Raw genomic sequence first — 19,653 nt, forward strand, 5'->3', positions numbered from 1 at the left:
TAATTTTGGTGAAGAAGATGCTCCGTGTTGCAACAGCAGAAAGCACTCTGTATCAGAGTTGTGCTGAAATACTGTGTGGCTGTCACACCTTGACATACTTAGTATCTATTCAGCTGTTTCAACAACCAGAGCCAGAGGAATCCCACGGCCCCGGGACAATGATGTACAGGGGCTTTTAATTTTACGGTGACGTCTGAGCATCGTAGAAAGAAAAACTTTGCCTTTTGTCTTCAGCCAGGTATTTCATGACACACATAAACTTTAAAAAGCCCAATGGAAAAATTGACAGAACGAGATCCCAAGTCGATAAGCTTGCTAATAAAGTCAGCGCTTTCACTGTTAGCCAGGAGGCTGACCTTTCCAAACTGCATTTTCTTTAAAATCTGTAGCTCAAGACGCTCGCGTGCCTTCCTGTAATACAGCGGATGTGTTCTTGAAAAGTTGTGGGTAAATTCAGTTTTTGAATTTGGCTGACTTCATTCCAGAAATCTGTTCTCTGTATTTGAGTGGTCTTAATTTTTTAAGTCTGGAGGTAGCTGGGAAAGGAGGGGAGGATAAACCTGGAAGATATTATTTGACTGTTTGAAAACTAGAGGAGGATATAGAAAACCCAGAAGAGAATGTTTGATAATATTTGCAGGAACTTGGCGCTGAATCCTTTGGTAATGCAAAGTATCATGGTAAATGCAAGTAAACTTGGATTTTTATGTTCACTTTGTAGATTGTGGACGCTTGGGCTTTGCATGGGTACAAAAAGATGCCTGAGACATTAGTGAGTCCTGGGTGTGATTTCAGTTGGAAAAATAAAAGATGCGTGTATGTTCCAGTGGAAACTGAGAGGGGTCTCCAGAGCACACCCCTGGGAACTTCTGGCTGTCCAGAAGGGTTTTTCCGTATGAGCAGCTCTATTCTGGGAAGGTAGTTATGCCTACTTATGTCATTTGTCCCTTACATTTTTTTGTGTGTGGGTGAGAGAGGAAAGAGATGCTTATAACACTAAGGGAAACTGTTTTCTGTACAGATATATTTTCTTAAAAAAATTTTTTTTGTTTTCTTCTTCCTCCCCTTGAAGGGGGGAGACAAACAGGCAACTTACTGTATATTGCCACTTTGTAACCCGAAAGTATACTTGCCTAAAATCACCCTTCTAAATACTTGTTTCAACAATATCGTTAGACTCTGATCATCACACGTCCAGAGTTTAATTTTCATCTTTTGGTATATGTTTCTGTAACGTGAGGTTTGTGTACAACTATGTTTCCTTGACTGGATTATGTTAGAGTGTGAATTTTCAGAAAAGAGGGTTAAAAAAAAGCCGCCAAATGAATGCCTTGATCCTTTCCTGGTGCTAGGAAACATCTAGACAAGAGTGTTTAGAATGGTGTGCGATGACTCAGATGGAGGGAGGTTTTTTGTTTGTTTTTAATATTTCAATGTGTGTCTCTTGTACTCAGGAGAAGTAATCCGTTATTGGAGGTTTCATTTCTGAAGAGTCTTGAGGCACTGGTATAGAATTTCTTTATTCTTTTATCCCAGTGAAATCCTCCGTTGTACCTTCTGCCAGCAGGACAGGCTTGGAATTTGGCCACCCTGTTCTTAAGACCAGGAAGGTTTTGTTTTGTTTTGTTTTGTTTTTACGGGGCTGCGTTAAAGTAGTTATCTTCCTCTCTGATAGTGCCATTCCTCTCAGGGCCCTCAGGTGCGGGCGCGAAGTATGTGAAATCACTTAGCGTTCAGTGGAGAAGCGTTTCAGTGTGTCGGAAAAGGAAATCGACCACAGTATCCCTTGTGGCTGGTGGTCATGCCAGTGCTTCACAGTTGCATTCTGTTGGGTGACACATTCAGTCAAAGAACTGTTCCTAACGTGTTACTAGTTTGCATTTTGCATAGGCCCACCCAAAGTTAATTTCAAAGCCCTATCACTCTTTTATTTTATTGTTTGTTTGGCAGGGGAAGGTAATTAGGTTTGTTTATTTATTTTTAGAGGAGGTACTGGGGATTGAACCCAGGACCTTGTGCATGCTAAGCATGCGCTATACTGCTAGAGCTATACCCCCCACCCCCATTTTAGTAAACACCCTGTGGTGTGCAGTGGTTGGTTCCACAGGAAGTGAATCTCCTGAAAGTGGACATTCGTCGGGGCACAGGGGTACAAGTGGAGGTGTTAGGACAGGAAAAAGTCACCTGGGCGCAGAGGAGCACTGGTGGGTGTTACAGAGCACTTGGCAAACCAAGGATTCCAGAGTTATCCACCAGATTAATGTGTCTCTCACTTCCTGTCCTTTTGGCCCGACTTGTAACGACTTCAGAAACAAGAGCCTCCGTTTCCTGCCTCAGTAGAGCATGGTTTTCACTTAGGAAAATCCTCCTCCATTTTTTAACTGAAGGAACTCCAGTCGCTGAGTGTGTCGCCAGAGGGGGCGTCCTTTGGGCATGTCTGTCCCTTTGAGGTCACCATCAATGAGTCCTCTGCTCTCACCGGAGGGCCTGGTGCCTTAGGACATCACAGTTGGTGGGGGTTGTGGGAGCGCCTGGCTCTGAGGCCCCAACCACCCTCTTTTCTGGAGGATGGCCGGGCTTCCAGGAGGTGAACTTTTAAGTTGTGTGTGCAGTGGTGCCCAGATGCAAGGGTCCTCTTGGGATGGGGAGGGCTGAGTTTGGCAAGTCCTATAGAGCCTCAGGACTGTCTGGAAGGGTCAATTTGTGGTCCCTCTCCAGAGATGATAGGTTGGAGAGCAGGTGAGGAGACTCCTGACCTCCTGCCCCACTTCCCCCCCCAGCACTCCCCATTCCCAAGTCTCTGCAAAGATGCTTCTCTGATAGCAAAGCCAAAGGTGGCTGCAGGTACGTCTTCTCTGCTGGGGTGCTCACGGGTGGCGGGCTCTTTGTGGCAAGTTTGTGGTAAGGTCCACCTGGGGCTGGCAGCTCTGCTTTGCCCAAATTGCCCATGTTTGCAGGGTCCCCACCAGCCTGCAGAGCTGCTGGAGTGCCTCCTAGTGAAGTGAACAAATCTGTGAGGGTCAGGGATGCACGTACCGTATTTCATGAGTGACTATTACAGGAAATTTGTTGGCTTCCCTGCAGGACATCCCCCACAATCGATCAAGCGTGATATAGCTTAAATAAGAAAATCATATCATGTCCAAGTACTTTGTCTCTTTTCAGCCAAACTAAGGTTTGGACAGGAAAAACAGGTCCTCAGATCTCCTGTTGTAAGCGCTGTTGGTAGAAAGCAAATGCTGATGGCTCTCAGCAGGGGTGGGCCTCCAGAGCGTTTTAGTCAAAACTTGAAGTAGATGAACGAGGAGATACTCTGTTCCTGTGGAAATCAACTTTAGTGACCCTGTAGATGAACGTTCGTGAGGGACCTGGCATGGGATTTGTTAAGGTTTGTATAACCCTTGACTTAACTGCTGGCTGGGTTGTGGATCTGACAACGTGGGGCCTCTTCTTGACTTTGCCCTACAACTGTTTGTGTCTTGCCTCCTCTCATTTGTAGGAGGTCCTGACTTTTCTGCTTTTTAAATTTTTGTTTTGCTTTGTTTCATGCCCTCCCTGCCTTATTTCACTTTCCTGGCCTTATTTCCTGATACTTGTCCTCGAAAACCATGCTGTTCTTCTACTGTTCTCCCAGGTTTAGGTAAGCTCTTGCGTTTTCTGATAAACCTTTCTCATGACACCCCAGTGGTACCTGTACCAGGATGACAAACTCAGATGCTTGGAGGGCCAGGGAGATACTACACATGAGTCAGGAGATCCTGGGTGAGACAGTAGGTGCGGTGAGATCTGTCCATGGTCAGCTGGGGTACTTGCTAAATAAATGTAGCTGATTGTGCTGTCAGGATTCCAGCCTGGTGATGACAGGCATACCCTGTTTTTATTGTACTTTGCTTTTTATTGCCCTTTTTTTTTTTTTTTAAACAAGTTGAAGGTTTGAGGCAACTCTGTGTCGAGCAAGTTTCTGTTGGGGCCGTTTTTCCAACAGTGTTAATGTTTGTTATTAAGGTATGTAAAAAAAAATTATTTTTTAGACATGGTGCTATTGCTCACTTAATGGATTACAATTATAGTGTAAAGACATAATTTCATATGCGCTGGGAAACCCGAAAATTCGTGTGACTTACTTTATTGTGACATTTATTTTATTGCAGTGGTCTGGAACTGAACCCGCAGTATCTCTGAGGCATGCCTGTATTTTCAAGAGAAACTGAAACTGTTTTTTTTTCCTAAAAACGTTTGCAAGTCCTGGTTTACCATTCATGAGACACTTGCCATGCTGGAGCCTATGGCTGGAATTATTTGGTCCAGAGTCTTATCTGACCCAGTAGGTTGTAAACTCTTTGAGGTCAAGGACTAGATCTTAACCTAATTTGTATCAGAATTTAGCACAGTGCAGTATACACTGTAGACAAACACTCAATAAATATTTGTCAAATTTGACATCTGTTGGGTGCTAGAGGACAAAAGACTAGTAAACCGTCGTTCAAATTAACCCCAGACCTGGGTGAGCTGTGTGAGCAATTAAGGCAGAGAAGCACACTGAAGACGCGATGGGATTACAGAGGTGCGCGTGGCCGATTTCTCCCAGATAGTGTCTTAGGCGTTAGAATTCAGAGACCCACACTGATTTCTAAAGCTGATTTTAAGGAGTGACTGACTCTAGGAGTTTTTGTAACGTTCAGTGCATATTATCTCCTTTTTTTTTTTTTTTTTGGAATGGCAACATGTTTATTACTTGGCTGTACTTAATATAAGCAACAGTTCATAACAAAAAAAATCCAGCTCGTAACAAAATAGACACCATTGTTTGGTTGACTTGTCTTTTTAAAACATTCATTATTTTTTATTTTTGTTTTTAAGTTTCTCCCCAAAAAAAGCTAAGTTGGTTTAACATTTGCTTGTTAAACTACTATGTCTTATCTCTTCTTTTGAGTTGTTTGTAAGCCTCATTTGCATAGAGACTTATCTATGTAACATTTTCAAAAATTGGAATAACTGTGACTCATTTCTGATTTTCTCCAGTGTGAATGACCACAGGCTTACAAGGTGAGCTGTTTGGATCAAGCTGAGATAAGAGTGGTTTTACATTTGATTGTCTATGGAATGTGTTTCTTTTTCAGGCTTCAGTTTAGGGAATATGTGGTGGATCGGCTTCCCGAGGAAAGACAGCAGCAAGTCCAGAATCACCTTCTGAGTGGGAACTCATGGGTGGGGATGTCAGAGGAATGAGTCCAGTTTAAGATACAGTTTTTATCATTCTGAATATACACGTTTAATGTGTATTATCAGGCTGTTCAGTTGTGGCTTTTGGTTAATGAGGGGAAAGCATCACAGTAGGAAAAAAACAAAGATAAAGACACTTGATATTCTTGATTTAAAAGCAATCTCTTCTCATAAAACCTTCTAACGTAGGCCCAGGGAACGAAGTGTGGTGATTTTATTGGAACTTGATGTGTACAGCACATAATTCCTCAGAAGGTAAAAATGCAGCTGAAACGGCCTTAGAAGCTTAAGGGATTAACTAACTTGAACAAGTTGCATGTTCTTCCTCACTCGCACCCCTTGAAATCTGAAAGGACTGAGTGTTTTTTTTTCCACTTAGTCGTAAACAGGTGACTCCCTTTTTAATGGGTGGCCGACAGCACAGCTCATGAGGCTCAGGAGAGATGCCCAGCTGGAGCCCACAGCTTCCCGAGAGAAAAGAGGTTCCTAGGCTGGTCCCAGGCGCTGCAACTGTGCTTCACACTTTCCTTCCCGACCGTATTCTTCATGGGAGCAAACATCTGAGAGCTTAAAATATGCAAAGTCCCGTGACGTTCAGGAGTCCACACAGGGTTGAGTAGTGGAAGGAGAGACTGGCCTGAAAACCAAACTGAGTGGGAAAACCTCATTCCCTAGGGAATGCCTGTCACAGATTTGGGACCATTCACGATGCGTTATTATTCTTATTAGCGCTGAAAAATACAGCCCTGCTTTACGCCGCCCTTCCCAGTGAGAGATTTTGCCCACATCGTCAGTGGTCTAGGAGCAGGGCCTGTTTTTGAGGATTAAGTGCTAATTATGTTGTCCGCTGATGTTGGGGTTATTTCCTCACCACAGCTTACTCAAAAGTAAACGGAACTTTTTATCCCTCAACCTCCAAGGAGTCAAAGAATTATTGTTTGCCAGCTTTGAATAGCATTTGCCAAGTTTGTAATATGTGGTCCTGGTTGTAATCCAGGAAGATGCTGGTCAGATTATGTAAATACTGATTAAGCCTATAGAATTACATTCAGAGGGTTTTTTTTTTTTTTTAAGAGCATCTTCCTAGTGGGTTGAGTTTTCCAAGGCCCTTTCCTCTCTTGGGGTTGGTAAAGAACTTTGTGTGCCTGAAGGTTGAGGACTGATATCCCTGCACCCCCCCATGTTTCTAACAAAGCTGTTGAATTATTGGGAAAATCAAATTTATTTTTAAAGTTTCACTTTAAATGTTTGTTGATTTCCTCGTGATTTTAGAGACAACATAGCTTAATAGCAATTTCAGGGATGATGGAAATGTTCCCTCCTTGCATCTTGCAGTCAGTACGGTAGCTGAGTGTCCAATCTGTGGCTGTTGGACACTTGGAAACTGCCTAGTGCCACTGAGACTCTGAGTTCTTAATTTTATATAATCTTAATTAGTTTGAGTATAAATATCGTAGCCATGGGGCTAGTGGCTACCAAACTGGAGAGCACAGGTTTACAAAATAGTGGGGGTTTCTCAGCTCTTTAAAGACTTAGCTCTTCTGAGTCTGTGGAGTTGGGGTGTGGGGGTTCTTGCCAGGAAGAGGGCTCAGAGAGGATGTTGTGCACCGTTGAACCGTTTGCTTTTCAGATGAAGCAAAAACCTGAGCTGGTCTCTGCAAAGGTGCCTCTTGTGTGTTCGGCAAATGGTGGGCCGGACAGTCATCTTTCAGCAGATTAGCAGAAAGAATATCTACGGCCAGGCTCCATTGTTTGCAGATATGCGCACCCTTTGTGCAGGAACAAGGGGAATTTGTGTTATGACAATGGCTGACAGACTGTTTCATGAAAGCTGCAATTGGCAGTAACTAAATTCCCTGAGGTTTCTCCCCTCTGCGCTTCGCTCCTGAAAGGTGCAGAAATGCTTTTGACAGCATCTGTCCTGCTGACAGATGAATTGTTTTGACAGGAGAATCTGAAACCTTCCACCAAAGGCACATTCAGATGTCGGGCCTGGTGCGGGGCGATCGTGTCTGTAGGAATAAGTGAGATGCTTTAGGCTTGTGTGCGTGTCAGCTGCTACCTGGAGGAAAGGCCTCGTTCAGGGTTTCTCACTGATTAACTCTTGCGGTGCTCTTCAGACCTGACATGAGAGTTCGTACCCCTCTCTGCACAGTCCTTGGGCCGAGTAAATGGATTTCCTTAATCGTTGAGAAATGAATGTTGTCAGGAAGCATAGCAGTCAATGGGTTAAAAAAAAAAGCAACAACTTTATTTTTATATTATAGCAGGAAAAGAAACGGTGTTCATAGCGGCAGGATTCACAAGAACCAAAAGATGGAAACATCCCAGAGATCCATCAGCTGTTAAAGTGGGAAATTCATATATGTATATATAATATATATAAATCTCCAGATAACAGAATAATGGAATATCATTCAGCTACAAAGAGGAACAGGAAATACTGACACAGGCTACAACATGGATGAACCTTGAGGACATTCTGCTGAGTGAAATTAACAGACACAGAAGGCCAGATACTCTATGGCTGCACTGATGCAAAGTACCTGGCATGGTCAAATTCACGCAGACACCAAGTAGAATGCAGGTGGCCAGGCCTAGGGGGAGAGCAGAGTGGGAAGTTAGTATTTAGTGGGTATAGAGTTTCAGTTGGAAAAGATGCACAAGTTCTAGGCGGGGATGGATGGTGGTGATGGTTGCACAACGAAAATACATTTAATGCCCCTGAACCATACACTTAAAAACGGTTAAGATGGGACATTTTATGTTGTGTATATTTACCACCATAAGAAATAAGCATGCTGGGAGTCTGTCTCCCAGAAATGAGCAAATAAGAAGATGTCTGAGGATTTTACTCCGGGTTGTATTTATTTGTCAGGGAGACTAAATATTTCCCCGATTTCTTGATAAAGTGGTTGACGATTAGTACCTTATACCGGAATTCAGGACTGGTTTATTTCTCAGGCTTAGACACGAGGCCGCACTGCGCTCAGAAGCAGAGCTGTTCCAAGGACTGGAGCTTCAGCGCTGTCTTCTGTCTGTTGCTCCTAGGCGCTCTGAGAGTCAGGAGAATTACTCTCCAGAGCCAGTCCGCCGACACTTCCGTTTGTTGATCCATGGCTTCTCTAGTTCACTGAAAGTCGAAAGGTCCCTGCATCCAGGTGGACCCAGGGAGAGCTGAAATTTCCACTTGCTGGTATCTCAGTGTGAAGTCCTGATGCCATCTGGCTTCTTGATGAAAGGAGCTTATGGAAGCCCCCTTTCTCAAGCCACCTAATCCAAAAGCAGAATTTGTGTGTTTTTTAGTTCTTTTTTCTTTTTTTAGCTTTCTTCTTCTTTTTTTTTCTTAATGGAGTTTCTGGGGAATTGAACCCAGGACCTCATGCTTGCTAAGCATGCACTCGACCACTGAGCTATTACCTACCCTCCATACAACACTTTTGAAATGTAACTGTATTTTGTCTGTTTTTTCAGGGAAAGATGGACCAAGGGGTGTTGTGATTTAAGGTGGTTTTATTCTCATACTGAGTTGCTGAAGGATATGGCCCCTTGTGGGGTGGGAATTAAGGGCTGTGGTTTCATTCCAGATTGTTCCAAAATGGAGCCACTGGTCACTAATGGAGACCTGGAGCCTGTGAGCCCCAGCTTCAGCCCTGGCCACGTATAACAAGCCAGAAGCAAGTCATTCATTTTGAACCTAGATTGGAGATTGAAAAATGGTCGTCCTCAGGCTAAATGTGGTCTGCAGATATTTATGATATATATATGTGTGTATATATATATATATATATATATATATATATATATCATATATAGTATACCTATATGTGTTTATAGATTTATATGTTTATGTTTATTTTTAAAATATGGAAAAGATTGCATATAAAAGTTCAGAGATTGAGCTTCTCTTGAAAATGGAGGGGACTGGCCTGTGTCACCCTTGTTTCTGGAGACAGGAGCAAATGCACTTTTCAGGTCAGTGGATGGGCATGGCTGTGTTGGCCTCATTCCCTACTTGGAAGGTGACCACTGCATTACTTGCTTACCCTTCCAGGCTCTTGCTTTTGTGGTTTCTGTGTCTTTCTCTTTAATGCCTCCTTCAGCTCAGCAACTCGCACTACCTATGATGGTATAAATGTCACAGTCATTATAAACTGTGTCCATAGACCCAGAGGCATCCCCCTTTGTCATGCTAGTATGCTCACCATAAAAGAAAATTTCAATCTGTCCAGTCCTTTTTGTGATGGGAAAGAATTCTCTCCATCTGTGGATTTCCCGTTCCAAGTCTAACCTGTTGATTTTTGTGTCTCCCGTTGTAAATACCTCCAAGAACAGACAAGCTCACACTTGACTTGAATAGGTAGTTTAAAAATTACCACCTTCAATTTTTACGGTAACATAATCCTTGGACAAATTGCTTTTAATTCAGGCTGCGCCCTGAGCATAGATGTACCATTAATTTCAAGGGTAGTTTGACTTTTATTTAGATGAATGTCTTGAGTTGACAGTGAAATGGCTCTCAGCTCTGGGTTAGTATTGATTGGAATGTCTCTGGAGAAAGGTTAAAAGATAGTTGCCACTTAATGTGTTGCTGGGCCCCTTAGGAGACAGACTTTAGACTCACGATTCGTATCGCTTATTAATTGGCAGTAACGGCAATGGAATTAACATCTGAGATGAAGAATGTTAGCCAACCCCTTCGGCATAGACAAGACTGGGTGTATTTTGCTGGCAGGGCGTGAACACAGTACACAGTAAGAGGGCAGGGCCCCTGGGGACCACATCTGTGGCTTCTGTTCCTGATTGATTAACCTGGTCTGGGTTGAGGGGTGTGATCCGAGAAGCTCAGCTGATCAAACATAGACCACTTTGCCCCTTGTCTGCCTGTGAGGGAGGAGTCTGGGATGAAGGGGAGAGAGATGTGGTTCTGAGTAATTGTGATGGCAGCTGTCATCTTGAGAAGCCTGCTGGCCTGTGAGGCTTTCACTGCGTTTGGGTAACACCAGCATAATTTTCCGTGTTTATGGCTTCTCTCCTATATGATTATCCCTTGAAATAAGTACTCATTGATGGTGGAAATGCCTCTTTCATTATAGCCTTATGATTAGACTCTACAGTGCTCACTAAACAGTCTAAACAGTCCTTTCAACTTTGACTATACATCTGAGTGATTTTTTAATCTTAAATTCTTGTTTAGACCAGGGTTTCTCAACCTCTGCATACTACTGTTGACACTTAGGGCTGGGAAGTCGTCTGCTGTTCAGGGCCGTCCTGTGCATTGTGGGATGTTGAGCAGGATCCTTGTCCTCCACCCACCTGAGGCCAGGAGCAACCCCCTCCTGCTTCCCCTGCAGTTATGACAACCAGAAATGTCTCCGCACTTTGCCAAATGTCATCCCTGGTTGAGGACCATTGATTTTTAGACAGTGAAGGGTCAGTCCCCTGCTCCTCTTTTCCTTTACTACTGCTTGATATTGTTGGATGCCTTGGTAAGCATTGATTTTAAAAATGCCATTTAGAATAGCCTTGGACTCGGTATCCAGGGCCCTGGGACCAGCCCACTCTAATACAGTGTAGGAGTCCTGGCTTCCCTTAGAATGTCTTTAAAAATTATCAGGTGGCCAAATGGTATTGATGAGAATCCATTTAGATTTAGCCTCAAGTGATTTCCTGTTTTCACAGTGGCTTGTTGATGGATCCAAGTGAAGATGAGGTCTATCTGTAAGTCTCAGTTCTTAGTAAGATTACAGAAAGTAGAGCATGAGATAGGGGCGATTATGAGGGAGAAGGATGGGGTTTTTCCAGGGAGACAGGCAGACGATTCCTGAATTTGGGGTATAATGCCGAATGTTGCTTCAATTGTTTTCTCTTGTGTTTTGCTCTCCTTTTACCAGGAACCTGAGTTACAACAAACTTTCTGAGCTCGATCCTGCTGGTTTTGAGGACTTGCCGAATCTACAAGAAGTGTGAGTGCTTTTCCCCTGGGTTTGTGGATGGGTAGGGCGTGGGGAGGAGCTCTGGGTGTGGAGCTCCTTGGGAAGACCCTCTGCTATCGCAGCATCGCTCTCACCCCTGGACCAGCAGTCTAAACGTGTTAAAGGGAACGTCTCCATACGGGCTGTCGGTGACAAACTGGCCTGCTTACTTAGCTCCCTTCACTGCCGCACCTCTCTCCTTCCTGGGCGGTCAGTGGTGGGTGTGCTGCGCTCCTGCAGGTATGGAGTTGCTGGAAGTCACCGGTTCACAGTGGGTCTATGTGAAAGTCCCCTCCCTTGTGGGAAGCCTTGTGGACCAGCTGGATTAACACACCTGGTCGGTACTTCCCCCAGTTCCCAGAGGGGTCGAGCAGCCTGTTTTGCATGAGCCTGTGAGCCAGCCGCCCACCCCTCTGTTTCCCAGGAAACAAGGTGTAGGAGAGTGGACAGTAAGGTTGGCTTTCTCGCTCCCGTATCCAGACGGAGCTAGGCATTGCTGCCTTGGGAGCTCTAGGCATGCTGTCTCTTGCGATTTCCTTTAAATCAGGCCTCAGTCTTTTTCCTCTTCTTAATGTAAAAGCGTTCTGTTTTTAACATGGGTGTTAGGATTATCAGGATTTTAACTCTACAGAGACTTTAGAGAAATTTTCACAGAAGTCGTACATACATACCCACTGCAGAAAATTTGGAAACTGTAGAAATCTGTAGAAATATATATAAATCACCAGTATTATCACCAGACCTAGTAACTTTTGTAAACACTTAATGAAGAATATATACCTCTACACATACAATTTTAGAATCAAGCTGAATATATATCATGGTTTCGTATCTGCTTTCTTATTCTTACATTTTTGAACACTTTGCCATATAAATTAAGTTTTTGACTGTCTCATCTTAATTTTTATAGAAAACTACGACACATGAATATGCCGTAAATGATTCACCCAGTGCTTCTATTGTCAGATCCTTTATTAGACAGTATTAAGTGAGTGGTTTCCATATTTTACTTATTATAAGTAAAAAGTCCTTGTTCATTATTCTTTGATTCCATTATTGATGATTTATCTAAAGGAAATTTAATTTCATCAGCTGATACAATTTGTAAAATATCCTGCCTCTGTCCTCAAATCCTCCAGATTGGTGGTTATGATTTCCATGTCTGTTTACGAAGTGTTGAAACTTCCAAAGTTAAAAAGACATCAGAGTTGGAAGGGGCCCTTGGAAATACTTTGTCCAGGACCCTCGTTTTCCCGTAGGGTCAGTAGGCCAGTGGTTGGGGCAGGGAAGTTTGGAGTGGGTCACTGTGTTAGTTTGCCATAATAAAATGCCAGAGACTGGGGGACTTACACAACAGACGTTTATTTTGTCATATTTCTGGAGGCTGCAAATTCAAGATCAAGGTCCTGGCAGAGTTGGTTTCCCCTGAGGCCTCTCTTCCTTGACGTGTAGACGGCCGCCTTCTTGCTTCGTCTTCACATGGCCTTTCCTTTACATGCACGCTTCCCTGGAGCCTCTCCCATGTGTCCTAATGTCCTCTTCTTAAAAGGGCAGTCCTGTTGGATCAGGGCCCATTCATATGACCTCTTCAAAGACCCTGTCTCCAGGTACAGTCACATTCTGAGGTACTGAAGGCTAGCACTTCAACACAGGAATTTTGAAGGGTTACAGCTCATCACAGTCCCTCAAGATGGTAAACCCAGTCCATCAGGGAGCCAGTTTGCTTCCTAACCCATTGCTTTTCCCCTGATCCAGGCTGTCTTTAATGCTGGTGGCTATGATACTCAACTTTTGTGTGTTTTAAATCTCAAGGCTTAAGGGTTTTAGACTTGAACAAAACAAAAACTGGGGTCTTTCTTCTGGCATCATTCAAGCTTTCATTTAACATTTCGTTGAGAACCTACTGTGTGCCAGGCGCTGCTCTGGATCCTGGTGATACAGGAGTGAACAGGACAGACTAGCAGGGCTACGACTGGGGTCAGGTAAGTGAGGCATTTGCCTCAGGTGCAAAATTTAAGGGGCCTCCAAAAACTCAGCCTTTGAGATAAAGGATATCTTAATGCAATATTTAAAATACCAAAATGAATGGCAAAAAAACCCCGTGATGAACAAAATATAAAAAGTTTAAGTGAAGTCAGGATCAGCGTTACTGACCCCTCTCCTTTTGCCTCGGGCCCCAGTGAGACTTGACACAGCACTGTTGCTGGTCCTATCTGGGTGTGAAAACTTAGGTATTTTGTTCATCATGAGTTTTGTTTTGCACTCACTCTTACATTTAAAAAATACTGCGTTCAAATATTCCTTACCCTGGCTCCTGAGATTTTTGGTGGCCCCTTAAATATTGCTCCCTTCTCACTCCATCCTGGGCTGCAAACAAACCTTGCCTCTCATAGAACGTGCATTACAATGGGGACAGACATGCTGGGAACAAGGAAACCAGTAGGACTCACTGGTGGTACGTGTCAAGGGGGAATAGAACGGGGCCATGTGAGGATGTTCTTCTTTTGTGATTTTGGAAAGGTGATAACGGTGGGACTGGCATAGCCAGGACGGTGACGATCAGAGTAGGCAGATGTGAAGGATGGGGACAGGACGGATGGCAAATACAGGCCCCCAAGGAAGGGATAAGACAAGGGCCACTGTGCCTGGTGAGCTTGGAGGGGGGTGTGGCCAGAGCCTGTAGGGCCCCGTGGGCCACGTTGAGGTTATGATTCCAGCATCACTGACAGCCCTCCCGCACATCTAAATTGGGCGCGTGGTAGATGCTCCATTGAGCATTTCCTGTGCTGTTCTCTCTAGTTCTCTTTTCCCGTTTGTTCTTTCCCCAGACAATCTTCAGCTTTCATCAGGTTTGGTTCCCTTGACCTCCGGCCTTTAATCCCCCTTCTACTTGATGCTTTTTTGGTATTTAAACCCCACCCATTCTAGAACAGAGAGCATCTGACTTGCACCTGTCCTTCACTGGGGATGCTGGTTACGGGTCTTAAAAATAGGTTTCCCGACTCACAAAAGCCACTGCCTTCACCGCAACACGGTGCTGGGCCTTTGGGGAGGACTGCCTCATTTAATCACGACACCAGCTCTGTAGGATTTAAACAATTTTCTTTCCAGTCATTTTCTCCTCTTTACAGAGGAGGAAACGGAGGCTCAGAGAGGTTAAATGAACCTGTGCCGTGCTACCCAGTTGGGAAAGCCGAGAGTTGAACTTAAAGCCATTTGATTCCCAAACCTGTAGGTTTAACCCTGAAGCTGCACTGCTCTGAACCACCGCACCCTGCCTCTTAACCTGCAGCCCTCACACCTGACGATGTGCCAAGGGCAGAGAGCCCTGGATCTCCTTGTATCACTCTTCCTGCACCAGTCTTCTCTTTCTGGGTACTGATTATTTCCTCTTATTCCTCCAGACCCGTTGTCCAGACCCACACTACCCAAGCCCAGCCTCCTTGCTCCCCTCACAGTCCTCCTTTGAACTCCTGGTGCGTTTAGAGACAGGAGGAGGCTGCTCGCCCAGTCCTCTGCTCTCTCCGTGTTGTGTGTGACTTCTCTCCTGCCTCCTGCTAGCGGGCTCAGGAGTGTTGACCGTCGCTCACCACTGTGCTTAGCCCCAGGCTCCTTATTGTCATTCTACTTTTTTTCAGTGGGAGGAACTGAGGCCTGAGAACTTGGCTGGAATTGCACCTCTAGTGAGTGGGAGAAGTGGACCTCACTCCCCAGTCTAACTCCCATCCCAAGCTCTCTGTGGCAACATGACCTTACTGGGTGTGGGAGTTGTAAAGACATGAATTGCATCTTATGGATACAGGATGGGAAGAATGCACATTTGGTAGCAAATATTACGGGTTTGAATTCTGGTTCTGCCCCCTTGCTGGGCCTTTTTGTCCCTGGACAAGTTACTTAATGCCACTTCTGTAACATGGACAGAATAACACATCAATAATATAATAATTAAACACATTATCAATGTTATAGTAATTATTCATTGGAGGGGACATCCAGGGCCTTGCACATGGGAAGGGCCCACTGCGTGTTATTTCTCTTTTCTTTTGCTGCTATCAGAACCACACGGTATCTGTGAGCTGTGGGTGCCTTATTAAGAAATAAGTCCTCGCGGGACAACAGGCTGAACCGTTTACCACTGTGACTGCTTCCATTCCCTGGTCTCACTGTGGGAGGGACAAGACGAAGTCTCTGGTGCCCAGAGTAGTGGAAATTCTCACTAATGAAGATCCAGACCTTTCCCTAAGGAAATTCTCATACATCGTGGAGGCAGAGAGGCTGTTAGGAGTGAGGGGTGGGGATGTGGGGATGGATATTGAAGAAAAGAAAAAAAAAAATCACAGTTGACACACAGTTGCTTCTAAATTCTCGGGACCTGAGGGTCTCCCAGGAGCTGTCAGTGCTCCTAAACCCTGCATGGCCATCCGAGTTTGGAAACCTCAGTACGAGGGGAACCACAGGCTGGTAAAGCAGCAGGCAGTGGTTTAGCAGCGGTTTTATTTTGGAGGCTGGGAACCACAGGGCATCGTGGGCCAGTTGGAGAGAGAAAGCCAGCCCATCGGAGGCCTCTGGAGGACATGAGGACACTTGTGCAGCTGCTGCCAAGCCACATGGGCCTCACCGTCCGCAGCTCCGAGGAAAGCCCACCAGGGAGGGCCTCCAGCCAGGGGCCCTGGACGGCGAGGCTCCTCTATTAATAAGAGGGGCTATTTATATTGTCGTCTTTAAAAACCTGCAGTCGGATCGCGTTACTGCTGCCTGGCCTGGCGAGAATGCTTCATGTGGGTGCTGCTGTGTGCTGTCCAGGGCCACTGACCTAAAACGTTCCTGAAGGCGGCGAGGAAGCCTGAGTGTGCCCTGCCTTTGGGTATTTATGGCTCACCCTCCTGTGTCCTGGGCTTACGCTCCCATGCACGCGCATGTGGTGTGTTTAAGGGAGGGGTGAATTCACAGAGGAGGGGGCGTCATTTGAGGCCTTGCTTTTTGGCTGTGAATTACCAGCACCTGTTAAGCATTTAGTATATATCTGGCTCTCTACTAAGCTGTTAGATTTAATTATTTCAGCCAGATCCTGCCAAAACCCTGTGAAGTTGGTGCTTGGAATATTCACATTCTGAGGGAGCAGGAAACTACGGTAGAGTGAGGTTAAGTGACATGCTGATGGCCATTCGGTGGGTGCGGGGTAGGATTGGGTTGAATGGATCCTGGTCTGTCCGATTTAAAAATCCAAGCTGTATAATCCCCTCTGAATAACCCTTGATCTGCTGCGCCTAACCGGGCCTCAGTTTCTTCTTACAAGGTGAGCTGATCACATAGTACCTTCCATAAAGGGGTGACATGTAACTCAGTGGGACGTGGCACGTGAAGCCCTCAGCACAGAGCTGGGCACAGAGTACAGCGCAGGCACTTAGTACTGTTTGTATAAGTGTCGACTGAAAGTAACTATATCCTATGTCATATTAAAAAAGCTGTATCTGGCCATCTGGTTACAAACTGTATCATATGTCTGGCCAAACTCATGATTCAGTCTACCTTGTTCTCAAGCAGCTAAAGTCACTAATAACTGGTGAAGTGGCCCTGACTCCAAAACCCGGGCTCCTACCTGCTGCTGACAACTTGCTGCTGCTCCGAAAACGAAACGAACTGACTTCCAACCCCCAGCCCACCTTTGACTGCTACATAAGGCCGCTCTCTGCCTTTGGAAACAGCCAAAGTGTCTGTGAGTAGTGGGTCAGCTAAATAAGATTCATTCATACCGTTCACGCCTGCAGAGGAGCTCCCTGCCGCTGGGTAAAAGGACTAGGGGGATCTCCAAGGCCTGTGACTGAGAGAAAAGCTGGTTCAGAACAGTCTGCGATGCACAAGCATGTGTGTGGAAGAAGAGCACGTGTACACCTTGAGTCGCAGGCAGCGGGAGCGTCCTCCTGGACCAGAAGGCGAAAGGGCAAGGGAGCCGTGTGTTTCCATGGATGCTCCCGGTGTTCTTTTTTGAAGCTGTTTGAAAATTTCATGGTGCCCTTTGTCAGCTATTCAATATATAAATAAAGATGGCCAAAAATTTTAAAAAGACAAAAAACCCCAAAAACTGAAAAGCGCTTTAACTCAAAATGACTCCATGAGTTTGATTTTCATTGTCTGTTGATGCCTAATTGGATTGAGACAGTCACAGTAATTTAAGCACTCTGCACCATCCTTTTTAACATTTTGCATCTTGCAATTTTGTAAAAACTTTCTTTAACCAAGTTGAGTAAATGGAAGTTTCACACAGAACTGAGGGGGCCCAGAAGGCCGGTAAGGGCCTGACTCCAGGTTCTGCCTGTGGATGGGTGAGTGGATGGGGGAGACAGTCCATGCAGCCCCACCTGCCTTTTTCACACCTTTTCCAGCTGCAGGGTTGGGCCATGATTTACATTCTGATGCTTCTGGAGCACTTCTTGGTCCTGAATCATCGGGAGATGTTAAGTTACAGAAGCCAGATACTGTAGAAGGAATTTTTCAGGCCTTGGATGGAAGCGTATTTGGGAGGGGGGTGGAGTGGGAAGTGTGGAAGTCTGCACCGCCTCAGACAGTCAGAAGATTGCATCAAACACAGCCCTAAACGCTGACAGTGTCCTTACGCGTGGAGACTGGGCTGAACTTCCCGGGGGCCCGTTCCTGCCCGGCTCTGGCTGTGCTATTTTTGACCAGTCTCTATTTCAGTCTGGCGAGTTGGTGGTGTCTCACAGCAGGTTGGGCCTCCGTCACCTTCTGGGGTTGGTGTTCTCGATTCAGCAGGGGACAGAGCGAACAGAGAGAGCCAGCAGTGCCGTGCGTGGAGCGAGTAGACCTAAATTTACTAGCAGTTCTTTTTAAGTAGAAACGATGGAGAAGGAAGCTAGCCTCATAGGTCTTCTCCAAACCTGACTGTCCTTCTCATAAATCAGGCAGCCCCCTTGAGATCAGAGCCTGCGATTTCCACCTCAACATGTTGACTCCAGGCTGCTCCTCCTGACAAAAAATACCCTGTTTGTCTTTAGCACTGGTCCCAGCACCGTCCACTCTTTCCAGCATTTTTGGTTGGGATTGGAATATTATTAGGGTGCCCCCTTTCCTTGTTCATTTATTATTCCAGGAAATTGGGTGGAGCAGTTTGTCATGTGCACAGTAGGCCTAGTTTGAGAGCAAAGCTGATTCAGCCAAAGTTCCCCTGCAGAGAAGGCCATACTAAGTGGGGTTTAGAATCAATTCAGACCCTTAAGCAGCAGACACATGGCTGCCATGTTACCTAAGGGATGATCAGCTCCGCCTGCTGGCCTTTCTGTTTGTGGCTCTCCTTTGACTTGTGGTTGTACTTGGGTGCAGCTCTTGTCCATGTCTCTCCCTTTGTGTCACCCTGGGGTGGCGACTTAGAAAACTTACCTGTTAAGTTAGGGATCAGTGCTAGCACCTCGTTCCCAACTCAGAGTTGTAATAACGCAGTTACATAACACATGTAGAGTTGCAGCTGTGGTTATAAAGAGAGAGGGTTCCTGGTTAAGAACCTAGACTTCAGGGCTAGACCTCCAGGGCCACGCCACTTACTGCTGGTGACCTTAGTCAAATTACTAAACATCTTAATGATTCAGTTTTCTCACTGGTACAGTGGGAAGGCTATGGGGTCCACCTCATAGGGGGTCTAAAGATGAGTTAATAATATTGAAAAGCTCTTAGGACTGTGCCTGGCATGTAATAAACCCTCAATAAGTTAGCTGCTTCTGTTATCATTATGACCTCCAACATCTGGGTTTTAGAATAAGTCTGAGAAATGAGTTCTTAAGCAAGCTGCCTTCCTGGCAACAGGCCCCTAACCTTAGTTTTCCTTGTTCTGCTAAGATCTGAGGGTCTTGTCTAGTAACGCGTACGTTTGCGGTACCATGAAAAGGTATTAGTCAGGAATTAGACTGATGGAAGGTTTTCAGCATCCCTGTAACCAAGACGGGAGATGGATCACAGCAGGGTCGGAGAGATAAAAGGTGAAGCAGAAGCAATCTGATTTAGGGGGCAGTCAGATAAGAGACTGTTAAAGTAATTAATTGTCTACTTGAGCACACAAACAAGGGCCCATTAAGTGGAGAAAGGATTTGCCACATGATACGGATCTGTTCGCTCTCTGCCAGATGCTTCAGTCATGAAGCTATTGAAACAGACATTCTGTGTCCCTCAGCCCAGTAATTGGCAAGCTTCGTCTCTAACTGGCTTTGGTGCTGGAGAAAGCCAATGGGATGATTCAAAGCCTTTTCCCTTTTTTTTTTTTTCTTCCTATTCATTTCTGTAAAAGATGGCAGACAACCAGATTATTCTGTTCAAGCAAATGCTAGCTGTATACTTGTACAAATACAGCTGTCATTTCAGTGATGCTGTCGGCACACCATACATAACAAGATGCCCTGTGGAAGACACAGTCTCTTAAAAAATGAGAATAAGATAACCCAGCTTTATC

At 45.2% G+C, this 19,653-nt stretch overlaps 1 protein-coding gene across 2 annotated transcripts in view; it reads left to right on the plus strand.

The window, feature by feature from the left end:
- The window catches only part of LRIG1 (leucine rich repeats and immunoglobulin like domains 1), a 210,042-nt gene that overhangs the window by 123,746 nt on the left and 66,643 nt on the right, over positions 1-19,653 (plus strand). For both annotated transcript variants that reach the window (XM_064496328.1, XM_031470696.2), the window contains exon 2: positions 11,118-11,189. In XM_064496328.1, the coding sequence (XP_064352398.1) occupies positions 11,118-11,189 (72 nt within the window). The remainder of the gene's footprint in view (positions 1-11,117; positions 11,190-19,653) is intronic.

This window comes from Camelus dromedarius, chromosome 17 (genome assembly GCF_036321535.1).
Source record: "Camelus dromedarius isolate mCamDro1 chromosome 17, mCamDro1.pat, whole genome shotgun sequence".
Lineage (NCBI taxonomy): Eukaryota > Metazoa > Chordata > Mammalia > Artiodactyla > Camelidae > Camelus > Camelus dromedarius.